Below are 20587 nucleotides of genomic sequence, written 5' to 3' on the forward strand. Positions count from 1 at the left end.
CTTGGAGGCGTCCGTCGTGATTGTGACAGTAGGCTGCGGCGGATGAAACGGAATCCCGTGAGATTGGGGATCCACGTGAAACCACCATTGCAAGGCCTGAAGCACTTGGGACGTTAATTGTATTGGCGGGAAAAGAGGTTGAAGGAACTGGTTCCAATGGTTCTTGAGAAACCATTGGATTGGTCTCATATTTAAGCGCGCAAACTGCAGCACTTGTACTGTGGCCGCCATGTATCCTAGCCAGATGAGAACCGCCCTGGCTGTGACCCAGAGCCCAGAGTACCAGGGGGACATTAGCTGTTGGATGACGTGTGCTCGTAGCTCCGGAAGGAAAGCCATAGCTTGCTGAGTGTGAAACATTGCCCCGAAGGATTGCTGAGATAGCGATGGGAGGAAATGAGACTGTGGAAATTGAGAAGAAAACCCCAACTGTAGAAGGAGGTTGATGGTTGCGCTCAACGCCTGGCTTGTGAGGCAGGGAGTCATAGCTGAAATAAGCCAGTCGTATCGGTATGGGAAAATAGATAGGCCCTGTTTGCGTAGATGTGCTACGACTGTGATGACACATTTGGAAAAGACCCTTGGTGATGACGATAGGCCAAAAGGGAGAACAGTGTATTGGTAGTGCCTGTTCTGAAACACACACCGGAGGTACTGTCTGTTATGGGAATATGGAGACATGCAGCCTGAAGGCCTATGGACGTGAGCCAAACATCTACTTGGATCAGAGGAGCGATGGCTGAGATCGAGAGCATGCGGGACTTCTCATTCAATATGAATTTGTTTAGGTTCCGCAGGTCTAGAATCGGGCTGACGTCTCCCGACTTCTTCGGTATGAGGAAGTACGGGAATAGAACCCCTGGCCCCACTGGTGTTCGGGGACCGGCTCTACTGCTCGAATGTCCAGCAACCGAGCCAACTCCTTTTGCCACGGACTCAGGTGAGAAGGTTGAACTGAGTGGTGTGCACCATGGAGGAGGAGTCAGGAAACGAAGGCGGTATCCATGTTGGATGATGCGCAAGACCCAGGTGTCCGTGGTTATATCTTGCCCGGCTTGAAGAAAAAGCTTCAACCGACCTCCCACCGGAACAGCTGGAAGAGGAGGGCTGTCAAAAAGGAGGGTTGGGGCTTCTGGCCCATAGGTTGAGCTTGTATTGTTGCCGATAGGGCCGAAACTGCTTTTGCGTATGTGGAGTAAACTATCTAGCAGAAGAAACCGACTTCCTGGGATTGAACTGCCGTTGAGAGGGTAGTTGCTTCTTGAATGGCTGTTTTGAGTGATGTGCTGTATCTTCCTCCAGAGCATCCAGTTTGGTGCAATCCTCTTTAAGTCCTTCAATCAGATCCTTCACCTTGTCTCCAAACAAGTTGTCGCCGAGACAAGGAGCATTTGCCACCTTCGCATGAATATCCACCCCTATTTTAGAGCATTGTAACCATGCCAGTCTGCGGGTGGAAATACCTGTAGCCTGTTCTCCGCATGGCGGTATCAAAGGCATCGTCGGCTGCTCGGATACGGTTCTTGGAGCATTCTTCGAAGTTGGAGAGGACGGCAATAAAAACCTCCTGCGTGGGCACCGGGAAGGTCTCAACCAGGTTTCTCATACCCTCCATGGTAGAATAGAGGCATTGGGTGTAGAAAGACTGATGGATGGTAATTCGCCCAGACAGCATGGAGTATTGGTAAGCTCGTTAACCCCTGGGGTCCTTGATGCACAGCTCGCGGACCAGTTGAGTTGGTGCAAAGTATTTGTAGGATATGAATATCCGCAAGGCAGAACGGACCACCAGAGATTGGTGAGGGAGTTGAGATGCCCAACCCCATCACTTCCTGGACTATGTAGTTAAGTTCCAAACTGTCGTGACCCGGGACAAGTAGGGCTTGTTCCAGATTGCTGTCCGAGAATCAGCTAGAGTAGCATGAAGGGGCAAGGAGACCACATCTTTAGGGAGAAGAAGACACTTAAGGACCTGAAGTCTCTGTTCCCGGGGGTCCGGCTGGGCCGTGTGGTCAATTGTAAAGAAGACGCCAGCTTGTGGGTAGGAGGTGTCTTCCGGGGGTGATGCCCAATCTCGCTCAGATGGAAAGACCACCTGAGCCCGAGAAGAGAGCAGGGGGTCCGTCAGCGGATCAGGCAAGGGAGAGCGCAAGGAGGAAGTATAGGAGGATTCCAGCTCCGCCGCAATAGAAGAGGTAGTCTGTTGCAAGAGCTGGATCTGCTGGAAAAGTTTGGGAGGAAGCACCTCCTGGGCTGGAGCCGTAGCAGCAGACAAGGCAGGAAGCCCGAGGAGGAGGAGGAACTGGAGGAAATCAGGCTAGGGTTTGATCTCATAACCCCTAAGAGCATAGGCAGCCGCATAACCAGGGAGCCACCTCACTTACCTGCGTATATTTCCTCTGCAGTTTGGGTGGTTGGCAGAAGCAGATAGCCCATGCCGGTCTGGGGAGGCAGAAGGCTGTGCTGTAGGCTCTTTAGCTCGGTGCCGATGGCTGTCTGCAGTCGGTGCCGAGGGCGGGACCAAGAAGGAGCGATCCTGCTGGGATTGGTCAGTGGGATCAGCCACTGAGCCAATAGGCAGCGGGGAAGGAAGAGAGCCAATAGGAAGCGTCCCTGCGTGTGACGTCATCGGGCTCGACGTGACACACGCAGGAGACGTCGGTGCCTGAGCTGGTGTGTGACTCCCAGCTTCGGCACCGTCGGAGGCAGTCCCCCGCGGCTCCGATGCCCCTTGCAAACAGGCGGAGGGGAGAGCGGAGGCCGCGGTAGGGTGTAAGGCAGTCCCTGCGGCTCCGATGCCCCTTGCAAACAGGCGGAGGGGAGAGCGGAGGCCGCGGTAGGGTGTAAGGCAGTCCCTGCGGCTCCGATGCCCCTTGCAAACAGGCGGAGGGGAGAGCGGAGGCCGCATTAGGGAGTTTTGCTTCCTTTGGATGAGGTGCTCGAACTTTGATCGAGCACCTGTGTAACTTCGCGCAGGGAGCGCAGGGAAACCTCCGGTGGAGGGGACACAGGCAACGGACCCCCTGGAGGCGCGTGGAGCAGCTCCCGAATCCAGGTCTTCTTTAAAATTGTTGATTAGATCGAAATTAAGCTGGAATAGAAGTAAATAAAAGTAAATAAAAGTTGAAGCGATAAGAGAACGGGTGGACCCGTTCAGACTACCGAGTCGGGTTGTATCGCGGAAACTTTAAAAACTTTAAAAACTGGATTTTGCCAGTTGGGGGTGGGCTTATATAGGTACGGGGTGGGACCCTGTAGGGGGAGGGCTGGCACATGTGCAAAGCTCTTGAGCTTTGCAGCTTTTAGACTGCCGGGTCGGCTCCGTCAAGGGGACGTCACCCACTTGTGTGGCTGGAAGATCCCTGTCCAGGGAGAAGCCTAGTTACCCTGTTCCAGGCTGGAGACTGTTTGTCCAGTCCTGGTTCTGAACTTATATCCCAAAGCAGTGTGGGATTTGTAGTACCTCATCCCGTCCATTAAAATCAGTGCTGTAGGTCACATAATGCACCAGGATGGATGGTTAGAAACCCAGGACTGTCTCAAAAATCTCTAGCCTGGATCTAAAATTTGGCATCTCTCTGAGCTATGGTCACCACCTGGACACAAGCAACTCACATAGCGTAGAAAGCAGGTGGCGACCCTCAGCGGGTGGCTCAGGCACCCCTCCAGCTCCTTTAGGAAGTAGCCAGTGTGGAAGGCCTGTAGCTTCTCCAGGTTCCACCAGAGGGCACTCCAGTCCAGCCGCTGCTCCTGGGGGGCTTCATCCCGCCAGGTCTCTGGTTCTTTGCGATGGGTCTCCAGCAGGTGATTCAACCAGGCCACATACTCCCGCTCCTGGCTAATTGTCTCCATCATCAGCCGTTGCAGGTTACTAGGAGAGTGGCAGACAGGCAATATGAGAGACAGACAAAGGAGCAATGCTTGCTTCTTGATCTGCTTTTGTATTTAAACTTTTTATTATTCCACGAATTTAGTCAATGATACAGATCCACTAAATAGTTAGGAACTTCCACACTATATGCCAACAAAGGCTTTGCAAGAGATCATAATATACCTAATCATTTTTCATTTTTTAATCCAGCCCACTCTCACATTTAGGTGCATTGTGGTAGTTAAGCTGTAACATTTAAGAGGCCTCTCTCAGTTAAGTAGGAAATCGATAAAATAGTTGATCATAAAATACCGGCAGTCCCCAGGTTAAGAACGAGCTCCGTTTTTTAAACTGACCCTGTTTTCCCATGCAAAAATAAAAACACAAACTTTAGTAAATCCCCTAACCCCTGACAATGTTGATACTTGATATCATTCAATCTTACTATTATCAAGTTGATCTCTACAGTTATATCATAGACCAGTGGTTCTTAAACCTGTCCTGGGAGATCCCCGGCCAGTTGGGTTTTCAAGATATGCCTAATGAATATGCATGAGGCAGATCTGCATGCTTGTCACCTCTGTTATATACAAATCTGCCTCATGCATATTCATTAGGGATATCTTGAAAACCCAACTGGCTGGGACTTTAAGAACCATTGTCATAGACCATATCTATTGATGCAACCATAAGTCATGGAACATATCCACCTGTCTTCTTGGGCTCCTCTCTGCTCCCCAGGCCAGTCCCCCTCCCACATCCCTGTTTTATCATAACTCACCCCAGCAGTGGATTACCGTATATTCTCGAATATATACCAATCCAAACATAAACCGAGGTGAACCTTCCCCCCTCCCCCCCAAAAAAAAAAAAATGGAGGAAAAAAGGAATATAAACTGAGATTAGAAACTTGGGTGAGCCTGGTTAGCCAGTCTACAAAGACCAGACATTTAACACAATTTTTTTAACATTAAATATTTTTATGAGTGCAAAACCCCTGAGGAAAGGGATTTTGATCTCCAAAAGTTAGTTAAAAATGTATTAAAATTAGTTCAATGAGAAGATTACATTATTTCCATTTTCTATTTATAAATGTCTATCAATGCAGCTACAATATTACTTTTTTCTAAAGCAAAAACAAAAACATATTTTCTCTACCTATTGTAAGCTCTGGTTACTGCTTTCCTCGTCTTCTCTTCACTCTTCATTCCATCCAGTGTCCACCCTTTTTCTCTGTTACTTCCATTTTTCTATGTCACTACTCCCACCCCATGCTCTGGTATCTCTCTCTTCTCCTTTCCTTCCTTCCTTCCTTCCCACCCACCCCAACTCACCCCATGGTCTGGCAACTGCTTCCCTTCCTCCATGCCCTGTGATCTCTCTCCTCTCTTCCTCTCCTTCCATGCTCTGGCATCTCCTTTCCATCCCTCCCTCCCTTCCTGATGGTTTAGCATCTCAGTCTCCTTCTCCCCCCCCCCCCCATCCATGCCCTGTCATCTTTCTTCTCTCCTTTTCTTCCCTTCCATCCTCTATGCTTTGGTAGATCCTCTCTTTCCTTTCCCTCCCTCCTTGCTCCCTGGTCTGGCATCTCCTTCCCTTCCTTCCTTTTAATCCATCTTTTCTTTCCCCATGGTCTAGCATCTCTCTTTTGTCTCCTCTCCCTTCTCGCTTCCTCCCATCTTTCTCTCCCGAGTTAGGTGTAGCATTTCTCTTCCTCTCCCCTCTCTCTCTCTGTCACCCTCCAGTCTGCAGTGCAACCATCACAATTCACTGCTCTTGTCGTGTTGGGTCTTCTTCTCTGCCGGGTCCCTTTCACTTCCTGTTTCCGCAAAGGCAGGACCTGGCAGAGAGGAAGGCCCAACGCCAAGAGCACTGAATTGGGAACACTGCTGCTGCTGCCCAGAAGAGGGTCTTGATGCTGGTGCCGGTTGTCGGACCACTTGGAGCAAATCCCCCCTTCCGCTACGCTACTGATCACTATCATGCTTATGGGGGGGGGAGTCACTGGTATCCACTAAGCATGCCCCTACCCTACCTCCAAATACCCATTGGTGCTGCTGCCGCTGCAGATTCGCTAACCTCCATGCACTCCCCCAGAGCTGCTGACCTCCTTATACCCGTAGGTTCTGCCACAGCCAATCCGCTGTATGTTGAACCAGGTGGAGTCTTGAGCATCTGCGCATGCTTAAGGTTTGCCTGCTCCCGCCTCCTTTGAGATTCTCAGAGAAGGCAGAAGCCAGCAGGCCCTCAAGGCCCATCCGGGTTCAACAGTGGCAGCACAATCCAAGAGGGTTTGGAGGTCAGCAGCTCTGGGGAGGGGTGTGTGGAGGTCAGCAAGTCTGCGGTGGCGGCACCAATGGGTATATGGGGGTAAGTGACTAGGGGGGTGTTGGGCATGTATGTGGATAGTGGCTCTGCTGGGGAAGGTGCATGTATTGTGGATAGCGACTCAGAGGGGAGGACACCCCTGTAGTTCAACAGAAACAGGACAGCTGTATCAAGTGGTCAGGTAGTGGCTCGAATATAAACTGAGACCCCCATTTTTGGGACCCAACTTCTTAGTTTATGTTCGGGTATATATGGTAATCAACAAACTGCACAGTCAAGGCACCAGTGGCATCAGAAGGGTCCCATGTCTTCATATACATAAGTTATCTTTTCCTTCTGTCAAAGGTTCTCAATCAACCAGCAAAATTTCTCGACCTATTTCCATCCTATTGACTGCACTATGGAATGATCTTCCCATTCAGAAATGATCATGTATTTCTTTTCAAGTTTTCTGTAAAATTTTAAAAACTATGATGTTTCAACTTTTTTTTAGAATGTAATTCCTAATGATCTATCTTAAAATCAACATATAAGAACATAAGCAATGCCTCCACTGGGTCAGACCTGAGGTCCATCGTGCCCAGCAGTCCGCTCACGCGGCAGCCCCAACAGGTCCAGGGCCTGTGCAGTAATCCTCTATCTATACCCCTCTATCCCTTTCTCCAGCAGGAAATTGTCCAATCCTTTCTTGAACTCTAGTACCGTACTCTGTCCTATTACGCCCTCTGGAAGTGCATTCCAGGTGTCCACCATATGCTGGGTATAGAAAAACTTCCTTGCATTCGTTTTGAATCTGTCCCCTTCCAACTTTTCCAAATGCCCTCTTGTTCTTTTATGTTTTGAAAGTTTGAAGAATCTTTCCCTCTCCACTCTCTCTATGCCCTTCATGATCTTGTAGGTCTCTATCATGTCTCCTCTGAGTCTCCGCTTTTCCAGGGTGAAGAGCCCCAGTCTCTCCAATCTTTCAGTGTATGAAAGGTTTTCCATGCCCTTAATCATTCGTGTCGCTCTCCTCTGGACCCTCTCAAGTATTGCCATATCCTTCTTAAGGTACGATGACCAATACTGCAAACAGTACTCCACGTGCGGGTGCACCATTGCCCGATACAACGGCAGGATGACTTCTTTCGTTCTGGTCGTAATACCCTTCTTAATAATACCCAACATTCTGTTTGCCTTCTTCGCGACTGCTGTGCATTGTGCCGTTGACTTCATTGTTGTGTCCACCACATCCAATTCTCTTTCAAGGTTACTTCCCTCTAATACTAATCCCCCCATTTGGTAGCGGAACATCGGGTTCTTTCTCCCTATATGCATGACTTGCATTTCCCTACATTGAAGTTTATCTGCCATTTAATCGCCCACTCCTCCAGTTTGTTCAGGTCCCTTTGTAGGTCCTCACACTCTTCCGCAGTTCTAACCCTTCTACAGAGTTTAGTGTCATCCGCAAATTTTATAACTTCACACTTCGTCCCCGTTTCCAGGTCATTAATAAATACATTGAACAGCAGCGGTCCGAGTACCGACCCCTGCGGAACTCCGCTCATGACCCTCCTCCAGCCCGAGTAGTGACCTTTCACTCCAACCCTCTGCCTTCTTCCTGCCAACCAGTGTTTGACCAATCTGTGTACGTCCCCTTCCACCCCGTGGTTCCACAGCTTCCTAAGTAAACATATTTTTATTGTAAACCGAGGGACAATCCGGTATATAAATCTAAGATTTAGATTAGATTAGATTAGAAATGTATTTCCTCAATGTTTACCCATGTCTTTCCCCAACATTCTTTCCATTCTTAACTCATGCATCTGGTTTTTGCCGTAAAGTGAGGTTTGGCAGTTTTCTCTGCAATCCATGGTCTCAAAAGGCATCTATTACCAATAGGGTGTGGCCTTTCTATCAAACTGTATAGAGCCTGGGGAAAGCCTTTGATACAGCAAAGCCTTTGATACAGCAAAGCCTTTGATACAGTTCCTCATAGGAGGCTGTTGAACAAACTTGAAGGGCTGAAGTTAGGACCCAAAGTGGTGAACTGGGTCAGAAACTGGCTGTCGGACAGACGCCAGAGGGTGGTGGTTAATGGAAGTCGCTCGAAGGAAGGAAAGTGGAGTCCCTCAGGGTTCGGTGCTGGGGCCAATCCTGTTCAATATGTATGTAAGTGACATTGCTGAAGGGTTAGAAGGAAAAGTGTGCCTTTTTGCAGATGATACCAAGATTTGTAACAGAGTAGACACCGAAGAGGGAGTGGAGAATATGAAAAAGGATCTGCAAAAGTTAGAGGAATGGTCTAATGCCTGGCAACTAAAATTCAATGCAAAGAAATGCAGAGTAATGCATTTGGGGATTAATAATAGGAAGGAACCGTATATGCTGGGAGGAGAGAAGCTGATATGCACGGACGGGGAGAGGGACCTTGGGTGATAGTGTCCGAAGATCTAAAGGCGAAAAAACAGTGTGACAAGGCAGTGGCTGCTGCCAGAAGGATTCTGGGCTGTATAAAGAGAGGCATAGTCAGTAGAAGGAAGAAGGTGTTGATGCCCCTGTACAGGTCATTGGTGAGGCCCCACTTGGAGTATTGTGTTCAGTTTTGGAGACCGTATCTGGCGAAAGACGTAAGAAGACTTGAGGCGGTCCAGAGGAGGGCGACGAAAATGATAGGAGGCTTGCGCCAGAAGACGTATGAGGAGAGACTGGAAGCCCTGAATATGTATACCCTAGAGGAAAGGAGAGACAGGGGAGATATGATTCAGACGTTCAAATACTTAAAGGGTATTAACGTAGAACAAAATCTTTTCCAGAGAAAGGAAAATGGTAAAACCAGAGGACATAATTTGAGGTTGAGGGGTGGTAGATTCAGGGGCAATGTTAGGAAATTCTACTTTACGGAGAGGGTAGTAGATGCCTGGAATGCGCTCCCGAGAGAGGTGGTGGAGAGTAAAACTGTGACTGAGTTCAAAGAAGCGTGGGATGAACACAGATTTAGAATCAGAAAATAATATTAAATATTGAACTAAGGCCAGTTACTGGGCAGACTTGCACGGTCTGTGTCTGTGTATGGCCGTTTGGTAGAGGATGGGCAGGGGAGGGCTTCAATGGCTGGGAGGGTGTAGATGGGCTGGAGCAAGTCTTAACAGAGATTTCGGCAGGTGGAACCCAAGCATAGTACCGGGTAAAGATTTGGATTCTTGCCCAGAAATAGCTAAGAAGAAAAAAAAAAAAAAATTTTTTTAATTGAATCAGGTTGGGCAGACTGGATGGACCATTCGGGTCTTTTTCTGCCGTCATCTACTATGTTACTATGTTACATATCCAAGAGAAGCAGCTCTGACTTCGCTTCAGTCTTGATCAGGCCCAACCATTAAACAGGCCTAGGCAGTGACATAGAGTGACAACTTTTAGGGGGCAGCAAATGGCAGCTCCAGCCAAAGAGCAAAACAATACAGCTTGACAGCCATGAATTCAAAGAATCATTAGCACAAACCACCCCAAATTGTTTTTTTTTATTTATTTTAATAGGTTTTTTGTATAGTGACCATGATTGTTGAACTTTAAGTTAATTGAGGGGGGTGGAAGGCATACACCCATAAGAACATAAGAATAGCCTTACTGGGTCAGTAGTCCATTCTCACAGTGGCCAATCCAGGTCACTAGTACCTGGCCAAAACCCAAAGAGTAGCAACATTCCATGCTACCAATCCAGGGCAAGCAGTGGCTCCCCCCCCCCCCCCCCCCCATGTCTGTCTCAATAACAGACTATGGACTTTTCCTCCGGGAAATTGTCCAAACTCTTCTTAAAACCAGCTACTCTATCCACTCTTACCACAACCTCTGCCAATGTGTCCCAGGGCGTAACTATTCTCTGAGTGAAAAGATATGTCCTCCTATTGGTTTTAAAAGTATTTCCCTGTAACTTCATCGAGTGTCTCCTAGTCTTTTTAATTTTTGATGGAGCGAAAAAAACGATCCACTTGTTCTACTCCACTCAGGATTTTGTAGACTTCAATCATATTGTCTCTCAGCCATCTCTTTTCAAGCTGAAGAGCCCTAACCTTTTTAGTCTTTCCTCATAAGAGAGAACCCCTACACAAACTCCCAAAATTGTGCTATTGATGGATCTTCCTATCTACAGGGCAAGAAGGTACTCACTGAGTTGTCATCTTTCCTACATTTACCCTCTTTGCCCTCTAAACCCACCTCAATTACATAGTCATCCTATGCAGCATCTAGAAAAGGTACTTCTTACAATTAGGACCTTTCTATCTCTTCCTCTCCCCTTATGCACTATTCTCTTAACAGGTGCATATATTCAGTAACGTGTATTTTAGAAGTGGACAATTACAGAAGTGGAAAAATGTTTCCAACTCCATCCACACCTGTATGGTTCTAATTTAGGTCAGAACTTTTATCTCCCAAAGCTGGCAAGAGGACAGCTCATTGGAAAATTTAGCATAGCAGGATTTTTAAAAGACCACATCCTCTGGCAACATATTCCAGAGCTTAACTATTCTCTGAGTGAAAAAAATTTTTCCCCTATTGGTTTTAAAAGTATTTCCCTGTAACTTCATCGAGTGTCCCCCTAGTCTTTGTAATTTTTGACAGAGTGCAAAATCGATCCACTTGTACCTGTTCTACTCCACTCCGGATTTTGTAGACTTCAATCAACTCTCCCTTCAGTCGTCTCTTTTCCAAGCTGAAGAGCCCTAAACTCTTTAGTCTTTCCTCATACGAGAGAAATTCCATCCCCTTTACCATCTTGGTTGCTCTTCTTAGAACTTTTTCTAGTGCCGCTTTATCTTTTTTGAGATGAGACCAGAACTGAACGCAATACTTAAGGTGAGGTCACACCATTAAGCGATACAGATGCATTATAGCATTCATACCTCCTCCTTTACTAACACGTAGTGTGGGTTTTAGCGCCGGCAGTGGTGGTAACTGCTCTGACGCTCATAGTGAGCATCAGAGCAGTTACCTCCACTGCTGGTGCTGAAACCCTTGCTACGCATTAGTAAAGGAGGAGGTAAGAATGTTATCCCTTTTCTAATAATTCCTAGCATCCTGTTTGCCTTCTTGACCACTGCTGCACATTGGGTGGAAGGCTTCAGTGTATTGTCTACAATGACACCCAGATCCTTTTCTTGAGCACTGACTCCCCCAGGGTGGTCCCTAGCATCCAATAACTATGATTTGGATTATTCTTCCCAATGTGCATCACATTGCATTTGTCCACATTAAATTTCATCTGCTATTTGGATGCCCAGTCTTCCAATTTCCTAAGGTCTGCTTGCAGTTTTCCTCAGTCTGCATGCGTTTTAACAACTTTGAACAGTTTAGTGTCATCTGCAAATGTAATCACCTCACTCGTAGTTCTAATTTCTAAATTTCTAAATAAGTTAAATAGCACCGGTCCCAGCACAGATCCCTGTGGCACACCACTATTTACCCTCCTCCCCTGAGAAAAAGGATCATTCAACCCTACCCTCTGTTCTGTCTGATAACCATTTCTTAATCCACAATTGAACATTGCCTCCTATCCCATGATTCTTTAATTTTCTCAGGAGCCTCTCATGAGGAGCTTTGTCAAAAGCCTTCTGGCAATCTAGATACACTACATCAATTGGCTTGCCTTTATCCACATGTTTATTCACATCTTCAAAGAAGTCATGCAAATTGGTGAGGCAAGATCTCCCTTGGCTGAACCTATGCTGACTCTGTCTCTTTAAATCATGTTTGTTTACATGTTCCACAATTTTATTTTTTATAATTATTTCCACTATTTTGCCCACTGAGGTCAGGCTTACAGATCTGTAATTTCCTGAATCTCCCCTTGAACCTTTTTTAAAAATTGATTTTAACAGCAGCAGATCAGCAATTTTATGTTTGTCCTGGTATGGAAACTCATGTATGACTTTTGTCACTAATGCATTGAGATTTTTAAGTAAAACGTTTCCCCACCCCCTATGTGTCGTAGCTAATTTCAAATTTTTCACTCTATTCCATTCTCTTTTAATCTGAAATGTGTATTATACATCTCCTTATGTTTTAGTTTGTTTTAATTTTTTTTCTCTTCTTATTTTTATGATTATAAGCCACTTAGATATCTAAAAAAACCAAAAAAACACCTATGGTGGAATTTGAAAATGTATAGAGAAGGGTGACATAAATAATAAAGGTGGTGGGATGATTTCCCCGTGAGGAAAGGCAAAAGAGACTAGGGCTCTTCAGCCTGGAGAACAAATGGCTCAGGGAGTGATAGAAAACTTGAACGCTCTTCCGGAGTCTGTTATAGGGGAAAACACCCTCCAGGGATTCAAGACAAAGTTGGACAAGTTCCTGCTAAATTGGAACGTACGCAGGTGAGGCTGGACTCATTTAGAGCACCAGTCTTTGACCTGAGGGCTGCCGCGTGAGCGGACTGCTGGGCATGATGGACCACTGGTCTGACCCAGCAGCGGCAATTCTTATGTTCTTATGGGAGATATGATAGAGGCTAATATAATATTGTGAGGAGTGAAATGGGTAGATGTGAATCGCTTAATTCCTCTTTCAAAAAAACCCCCCAAGGACTAGGGGGCATGCAAGTAGTAAATTTAAAACAAACTGGAGAAAATATTTCTTCACTCAACATGTAATTAAACTCTGAAATTTATTGCCAGGGAATGTGGTGAAAGCAGTTAGCTTAGCAGGGTTTACAAAAAGGGTTGGATAATTTCCTAAAAGAAAAGTCCATAAGCCATTACTGAGATGGACTTATGAGAATCCACTGCTTGCCCCTGGGATGAGCAGCATGGAGTCTGTTTTACTGTTTGTGATGGACCTTCTTTCTGTCCCAGTATGGCAACTCTTATGTCCTTATGTTATGTACATATGGTCCCACTTTTCAGCCTCTAATGACTTAGACAACGAAGCCTCATAATGGATCTCTGCCCCTACTCACTTTGTCTTACATCACTAACTCTTGAAATAAAACAAAGAACAAGCTAAGATGGCAAAATTGTTAAAATCCAATAATAAAAGTATAATTTTCTTTCTATTTACCCTTAACTTTAACCCCCCCAGAAAGTTCCCTATGTCATACCTATGGCACATTAATACGCTGTGGCTAATGTAACACCTCCGTTGAGGTGTTCCCTGGATTTTTTGGGGGAGGGAAATCACGTGACAGATGTCCTCACCAGGGCCAGCTGTGCCATTCCCCTTTATATAAATCTCTGACATCCTGATGCCTTCACCCATGGAGAAAGGGTATTAAAGAGCGGATTCCCTTTCCTTTCTCCAGGAATTACTACTGTACAAAATGTCAATGAATCCAATTCTTTCCATTTCTAACAGCCCTTCTTCCTCACTAAGCCCTGTCCTCTTTGGTAATCTCTCACACCTCTGTCATCTCTGATCTGTGCACACTGCTAGAGATCACAGAGCTAACTCTCAGAATCCTCTATCATCTGTGATCTGCTCACTCTGACAGACATGGCACAACTCCCTCCCAGAACCAAGGTAAAACACTGACATTTCCCTCCTCTGAAACTCCTCCCTCTTCTTCACAGCCCTAGTTATACCCAAAGAGCCTTCCTTCCTCAGAAAACCCCTCCCTCCTCAGAAACTCCTCCCCCTTCTTCACAGCCTCAGTTGCCATGCAAAAGGCAAATCAGTACATTTGCTGGCAGCTAGCTCTGTCTCACAAATATCAAGTACTGACAGGAAATCACACAGATAAAAATGCCAACTTCACTAGCACACAAACCACCCTCTATCAAGCCCAGTTTATATATGGATGCTTCAGAGTCTCCACATATACACCTCTACATACACACACAGCCACTTCTGAGGAGAAGGACCACCGGTACATCTGACCCCGAAAGTTCTCCTCCATGTTCTCTCCCCTCTCTATGTCATACTTCCAGCCTCTCCTTTGATAGCATTCATATGTTCTGGGCTGCTGGAAATGTGCTACCACTCCATGCACTCCTGAAGAGGCTGCCAGCAAGGCGCAGAAGGGCTAAACAGCTATAAACCAATTGGGAGCACCAGCTGAGTGAAGGATACTGCACTGTAAAATTAGTATTAGAAATTTTCTTTAACAATCAGCCACGTGGCTATCAAGCTTAAGAGAAATTTCCCCAGGTATAAGTTACTTACCATATTCTTCTTTTCCTCTCCATCCTTGGGGTCCCACCCCATGGAGCATCCGCCATGAGTGATCCCCCTCTTCCTATCATGACATGTTCCTTAGGGGAGCAGGTCCTGTCTACCACCTCGGTACTGCTCACCTCCAGTCCCTTGATGTAGACCCCAACATTCCCCTGCCCAGTTCCAGGCTCACTCAGTGCCCTCTGACCCCAACTGGGCTTGGCAGGATCTGTTGATGGAGGAACAGGAGAGTCCATGCTCTGTGCCTTCTTCAGGAGGCCCCGGAAGGCCCGAGGTCTGGGGAAAGGGGAAGCAGAGCCTTCTGAGGCAGGGCCTCTCTTCCTTGATTCCCAAGGGATCTTCTCTCCCACTGGAAGTGTAGGTGCCTGGATGTCAAACGGCTGGCTAGGGATGTCAAAAACACTTTCCTCATCAGTGGTTTCTGCAAGTTCTCCAAAAGGTGACAGGGACTGGGAAGAGGAGGTGTCCAAGGGTCCACTGGTTGTTGGAGACATGAAGAGGGATGTCATACTCCGGGAGGGGCTAAGCATGGATCCGAATCCCCAAAACTTCCTACCTTCTCCTTTACTGGGAGCCAAACTGACACTGTCTGATCGTTTCCTGTGGACCTCGGGGCTTCTTGAAGCAGGTGGGGGCAATGGTGGACGTTTGGTCCCCTCCAGAGCTGCCTCAGTCTTCTTCTGGACGATCTTCCTTATCTCCTGACATTTGAACCAGCACTGGGCCCACTCTCTCAGTGCTGTCTGGTCTTGCAGTTCCAAGGCTGAGGCCTTTGCCTCCTTGAAAAGCTTCTCTGGAATTTCTGGATGCTGCTGCTGGTATTGGGCCAGGGACACCAGGGCTTCCTGGCGTTGCCTAGGAGAGCCAGAGCCTTCGCCAATAGCTGCCAGGCGTCTCACACCCTCCAAAGCCCATTCATGTGCCTGAAGAAAATGACATAAAAAAAGAAATAAAGTCTAAGATACCTACTTCATTTCAAAAGAGGAAGTAGAAAAAAATCATTCAAATGACAACCATTTTGTTTTCTCTAACACCCATCTAGACGGGTCAAATGCTATGTAATTGTAGTAGACCCTGAAAAAGTGCCTTCCTTGCGATCTATGCTTCAGAGTATTCCACTAATGTTCATGAAGGAGTGGGCTAATCTAGAATACCCTGGTAAGATGTAGGAGGTGTTGAAAGTGAGCTCACCACCCAGGGCCCAGTGAGGAGCTTGGTCCTCTTCCACCAGATGCCAGGAAAAGAAAGGGGAGGGCAAGGAGTGAGGACTTTTCTCAGAGATATGATTTAAGCCAAAATCTAGTTCAACACCTCAGGGACACAGTGTACAAGGAGAGGTGCAGAGTTGCGGATCAGAAGGGAGGATCCCTAAGCTGAGAAGGAAAGTGGAGCTGCCAAAGTGTTTTACCTCCTGGGATAAGGATAAGCCAGTGTGTGTGAGGAGCTAAGAGTTGAATCCAGGATTAATTATTTGGTGGGCCCCTCCACGGGCCTGTCCCGGCCCCCACCCCACTCCCTCATTGCCCTGGCTCCTCCCCAACTCTGCCCCCACCATGCCCCCCCTCCTATGAGAGTGTACCTCCAAGACCAGTTCCAGAAGTTCAAATAGCACCTTCTCCTTCCTTCTTCATTATTCAGTGCAGTCAAACTCACAGTCTTCAAAAGGCCATTGGCAGTGGTTCCTTCACGCTGCCCATGGCTAACCCGGAAGCCTTCCCTCTGATGCAAAATCCCAGCGTCAGAGGAAAGGCTTCTGAGTCAGCTGTGGGCAGCATGTAGGCACCGCTGCCCATTGCCTTTTGAAGACTGTGAGTTCGGCTGTACTGAATAATGAAGAAGACAGGAGGGGGCAGTAGTTGGACATCTGGAGCCGGGCCTGGAGGCAGGTACACCGTCATCATTAGAGCAGGCAGATTTACGGGCCCCTCTGAACTCTTTGGGGCATGTGCCTACTTGGCCTATCATTTAATCCTGCCCTGCTTCCTGATGGCCTTGAACAAAGAGGGAGTGCTAGGAGCTTAGACTGTGAGGTGAAGAGTCCCTGAGAGAAAGGAGGGTCCAGCAGAGAGATCCATGACGGTATAGAACTTGGCCCAGTGCAGAGATGCAGGAGAATGGGAGAGACAACCCATGACTAAAGCACAGGAGCAAGCTTTAAACCTTTAGTCACCATTTAACCCATTCCCGCAGACTTTATGTCTCATATTTTTATTTGTACATTATTGTTTTCCATGGAGTTCCCATTAAATGGATATTTTTATGCTTCATTTTTTCCCCGTTTGGGTAGTTTGCTCCTGCCCAGGGGTCATAGAGATACTCCTGAGTCACCTACCAGGGACCCTTTATCTGTGTTTATGTGCTTGATTGAGAAAGGGAGAGGAAAGTGCAACTTTTAGCCACTGACACAAAAAATGACTTGTTCTGTACTGTCTCATAGGTCATAAGAACCTAAGAATAGCCTTACTGGGTCAGACCAAAGTTCCATCAAGCCCAGTAGCCTGTTCTTACGGCGGCCAATCCAGGTCCCTAGTACCTGGCCAAAACCCAAGGAGTAGCAACATTCCCACTATTATTATGTGTGCAAATAAGTAACATAGAAACATGACGGCAGATAAAGGCCAAATGGCCCATCTAATCTGCCCATCCACAGTAACCATTATCTTTCTCTCTCTGAGAGATCCCACGTGCCTATCCCAGGCCCTCTTGAATTAGTATGAACACAGTACATCATACTAATATTAAATGTGCAAATACTGTACGTAGGATGATTGATTTTGCTATAAATGTGTCTGTATTGAAAACCATCTAAAAAAACTCTGTATTGTAACCCCATTACAGAAGCTCAAGTAAACCTCTCTGACTTGACTCCCCAGTTATTGGTAATGGTATAGAAGCTTTCAATAAACATAAATTATTGGAGAGCTGACTTTAGTAAAATCCGGACCTCTAGACCCGCTCCCAGGTCCACACAGTTCCACCCATCCCCGCCCCGTTACGCCCTAGCCTTGCCCCAGCCCCCCCCCCCCCCTGCTGCCTGCTTTCGTTGGGCAGGAGGGCATCCGTGCATGTGCGGATGCCCTCCTGCCCAACGCAATTTCAAGGAAGCTTTTCAAAATCCGGATAAAGTCCTCAAAAAGGAGGACATGTCCGGGGTAAGCTGGACATATTTTAGAGACAGGAGCAGGATGAATGAATTCTAGTTCTGTTCCCTTTTGCCTCTCTCTGGGTTGCTATGTAGAGATGGCTGTTGGGCCATGAGAAGAAGGTACAACTTGATGGACCTCAGCTTCCTTCCTAACAGGTTGCAAACTGCATCCTGGCTTCAAGGTGAAGCAGTCGACCCAACCAACTGTCTACTACATAAAATATTCACAGACCATGTCAAGAGTTATGGGCTATGGGTGTTGCAAGGGTTTCAAATTATGATAGAACCTTCAAGAGTTGACCCTTTCCAAGCAATAATGGCAGACCAGAAAGCAAAATGGGATGCCCTGTCCCAACTCATACCCAAAGGGGTTGTCACCGCTATTGGGTTGGTTGGCTGGTTTTGGTAAGGTATCTATTTTATAAAGCCCCTATTCACTCCCAAATAAAAAATGCATACATCAAATTTTAAAAAGAATGTAATCTATGAACATGTGCTTTGTCCTTTCACAGACAGTGTCCTTCCACCTCAGAAAGGTTTTTAAATTCTTCAGTATCCCTACTCAGTTTTAAATAAGCTCCCCAATTTTCCCCTTTCCTCCCAAACTAACTTCTAGAACCTTTTGGAAATTAGTGGCCTTAGTCCAGAGCTAGAGAGGTGTCCAGCCTTTGGTTAGGTCAAGTTTCAGACAAGCTGTTTGGCTTATATCTTCCACCTTTGGAAGACAGGAAGTTTGTCAGAGGACAAACTGAGCTATAAAGAGCTTCTTCTACCTACCCGCTGGAAGAACTCATAGAGATGTAGTGATTTCTGAAGCTCATCCTCTTTCCGCTCCAGTCGCTGAGCAAAAGTCTCCAGCTGCTGGCGCAGATCGCTCCGATCCGGAGGAGGGGAAATCTCCCAAGATTCAATCTGCCTCAGCACATCCAGGCCCTGGGTCACTTTCTCCTGTGGGTGAATAAGAGGCATTTCGGAGAGGAAAAAAATGTTAGGGAACTCTGAGATCTCAAAGTGACAACATTCATTCGAGAAGAAGGTAAAAAAAAAGAAAACAACAAAATCATTTTCAATTCTTCATAATAATTTCTTGGATCTTAACAGTTCCTTTTCATGCACCTTTGGAGGAATATGAACTGGACAAATACAGTCGTAAACAGTGTTTCCGCACGAATTCGCAGTTCGCAGACTCAATCATTTGCGGTCTGCTCCGTCCACCTCTTCCTGTAGTAAAATTGGGCTACACCAATCAGGAGCTGCATGTCAAAATTTAATCTTTGGGTGGATGGCAGCAGCATCAAGTTGAGTCTGCTGCAGTGGGCCTGCTCCAGAAACCGCCTCTCTGGAGCATCCTGCCTAAGCGGGAACAGGAAGTCGCTCCGGAGAGAAGGCTTCTGGGACAGGCTGACGACAGCAGGCTCACCTCTTGCTGCTTCGGCTGGCCCAAAGATTAAATTTCAGCAGAGCCGGAGGAAGGTGGAGGATAGGAAAGAATACCCCGGAAAGGAGAGAAAGTCATCCAGACAACCAAACAATCCTCTAAAAAGAGGACATGTCTGGATAAATACAGACACTGGTAACCCTAGCTGTACATATTCTAAATGACCTGCGAGGACCAGCGCAAGATGTAGAAGTAGTAGGGATGCTGGGAAGCAGCGATCACAATATGATCCGCTTTGATCTGGACACAGGGGAGAAACATCGGTCCAAAACGGCAGCCACGGCACTGAACTTCCGAAAAGGGAATTACAAAGGGATGGGACTCATGGTAGGGAAGAAGATTAAGAAGAGGATAAGCACTGTAAAAATGCTAGAGCAAGCTTGGTCCCTTTTTAAGGACACAGTCACCGAGGCGCAAAATCTATATATACCGCGTATCAACAAGGGATCCAAGAGGAAAAAGAACAAAGAAGCGGCATGGCTCACTGTAGAAGGAAGGTGAAGGTGAAGGTAGCGATCAGAGACAAGAAAACTTCATTTAAGTAATGGAAAAGTCAAAAACGGATGGAACAAGCACAAACAACATCAAGGCAGGTGCCATAAGGTGGTAAAAGGGGCCAAAAGAGACTACGAGGAAAAAATAGCCAAGGAGATGAAGAACTTCAAGCCATTCTTTCGATATATTAAGGGGAAACGACCCGCGAAGGAAGCAGTGGGACCGTTGGATGACCATGGAATAAAGGGAGCGCAAAAAGAGGACAAAGCAATCGCTGACATACTGAACACATTTTTGCGTCTGTATTTACCGAAGAAGATGTACACAGCATATCAGAATCCATCAGACTATATGCGGAAACGATGACGAAAAGCTGACAGGCAGATTGATAAGCTTAAGAGCGATAAATCCCCAGGACCTGATGGCATTCATCCGAGGGTCATCAAGGAACTGAAAGGGACCATATCTGAACTGCTTCAACTAATAGCCAATCTGTCGATCAAATTGGGAAAGATTCCGGAAGACTGGAAGGTGGCGAATGTTACACCGATCTTTAAGAAAGGTTCGAGGGGAGATCCGGGGAACTACAGACATGTGAGTCTGACCTCGGTTCCGGGAAAGATGGTAGAGTCACTGATAAAGGACAGCTTCATTGATCACCTTGATGGACACGGGTTGATGAGGACCAGTCAGTACGGTTTTAGCAAAGGCCGATCGTGTTTGATGAACTTGCTGCACTTCTTTGAGGGAGTAAACAGACAGATAGACAAGGGCGATCTGGTTGACATTGTATATCTGGATTTTCCGCATGAACGACTACTTCGGAAAATTGCAAGCCATGGAATCGAGGGTGAAATACTCACGTGGATTAAAAACTGACTGGAGCATAGGAAACAGAGAGTGGGGGTAAATGGACAATACTCGGTCTGGAAGAGCGTCACCAGTGGGTGTCGCAGGGCTCGGTGCTTGGACCCGTGCTCTTTAATATATCTTTATAAACGATTTGGACATAGGTACGATGAGCAAGGTGATTAAATTTGCAGACGATACGAAGTTATTCAGAGTAGTAAAGATGCAGGGGGACTGCGAAGATCTGCAACGTGACATAATCAGGCTCGAGGAATGGGCATCGACATGGCAGATGAGGTTCAACATGGATAAGTGT

At 46.7% G+C, this 20587-nt stretch overlaps 1 protein-coding gene across 1 annotated transcript in view; it reads right to left on the reverse strand.

The window, feature by feature from the left end:
* Nucleotides 1-20587, reverse strand: part of ARHGEF40 (Rho guanine nucleotide exchange factor 40) — a 68882-nt gene that overhangs the window by 15465 nt on the left and 32830 nt on the right. Inside the window, exons 13-15 of the mRNA XM_033924211.1 lie at nucleotides 18267-18437; nucleotides 14333-15267; nucleotides 3616-3871 (exon numbers count right to left, since the gene is read on the reverse strand). Of these exons, the coding sequence (XP_033780102.1) occupies nucleotides 3616-3871; nucleotides 14333-15267; nucleotides 18267-18437 (1362 nt within the window). The remainder of the gene's footprint in view (nucleotides 1-3615; nucleotides 3872-14332; nucleotides 15268-18266; nucleotides 18438-20587) is intronic.

Source organism: Geotrypetes seraphini, chromosome 16 (assembly GCF_902459505.1).
Source record: "Geotrypetes seraphini chromosome 16, aGeoSer1.1, whole genome shotgun sequence".
NCBI lineage: Eukaryota > Metazoa > Chordata > Amphibia > Gymnophiona > Dermophiidae > Geotrypetes > Geotrypetes seraphini.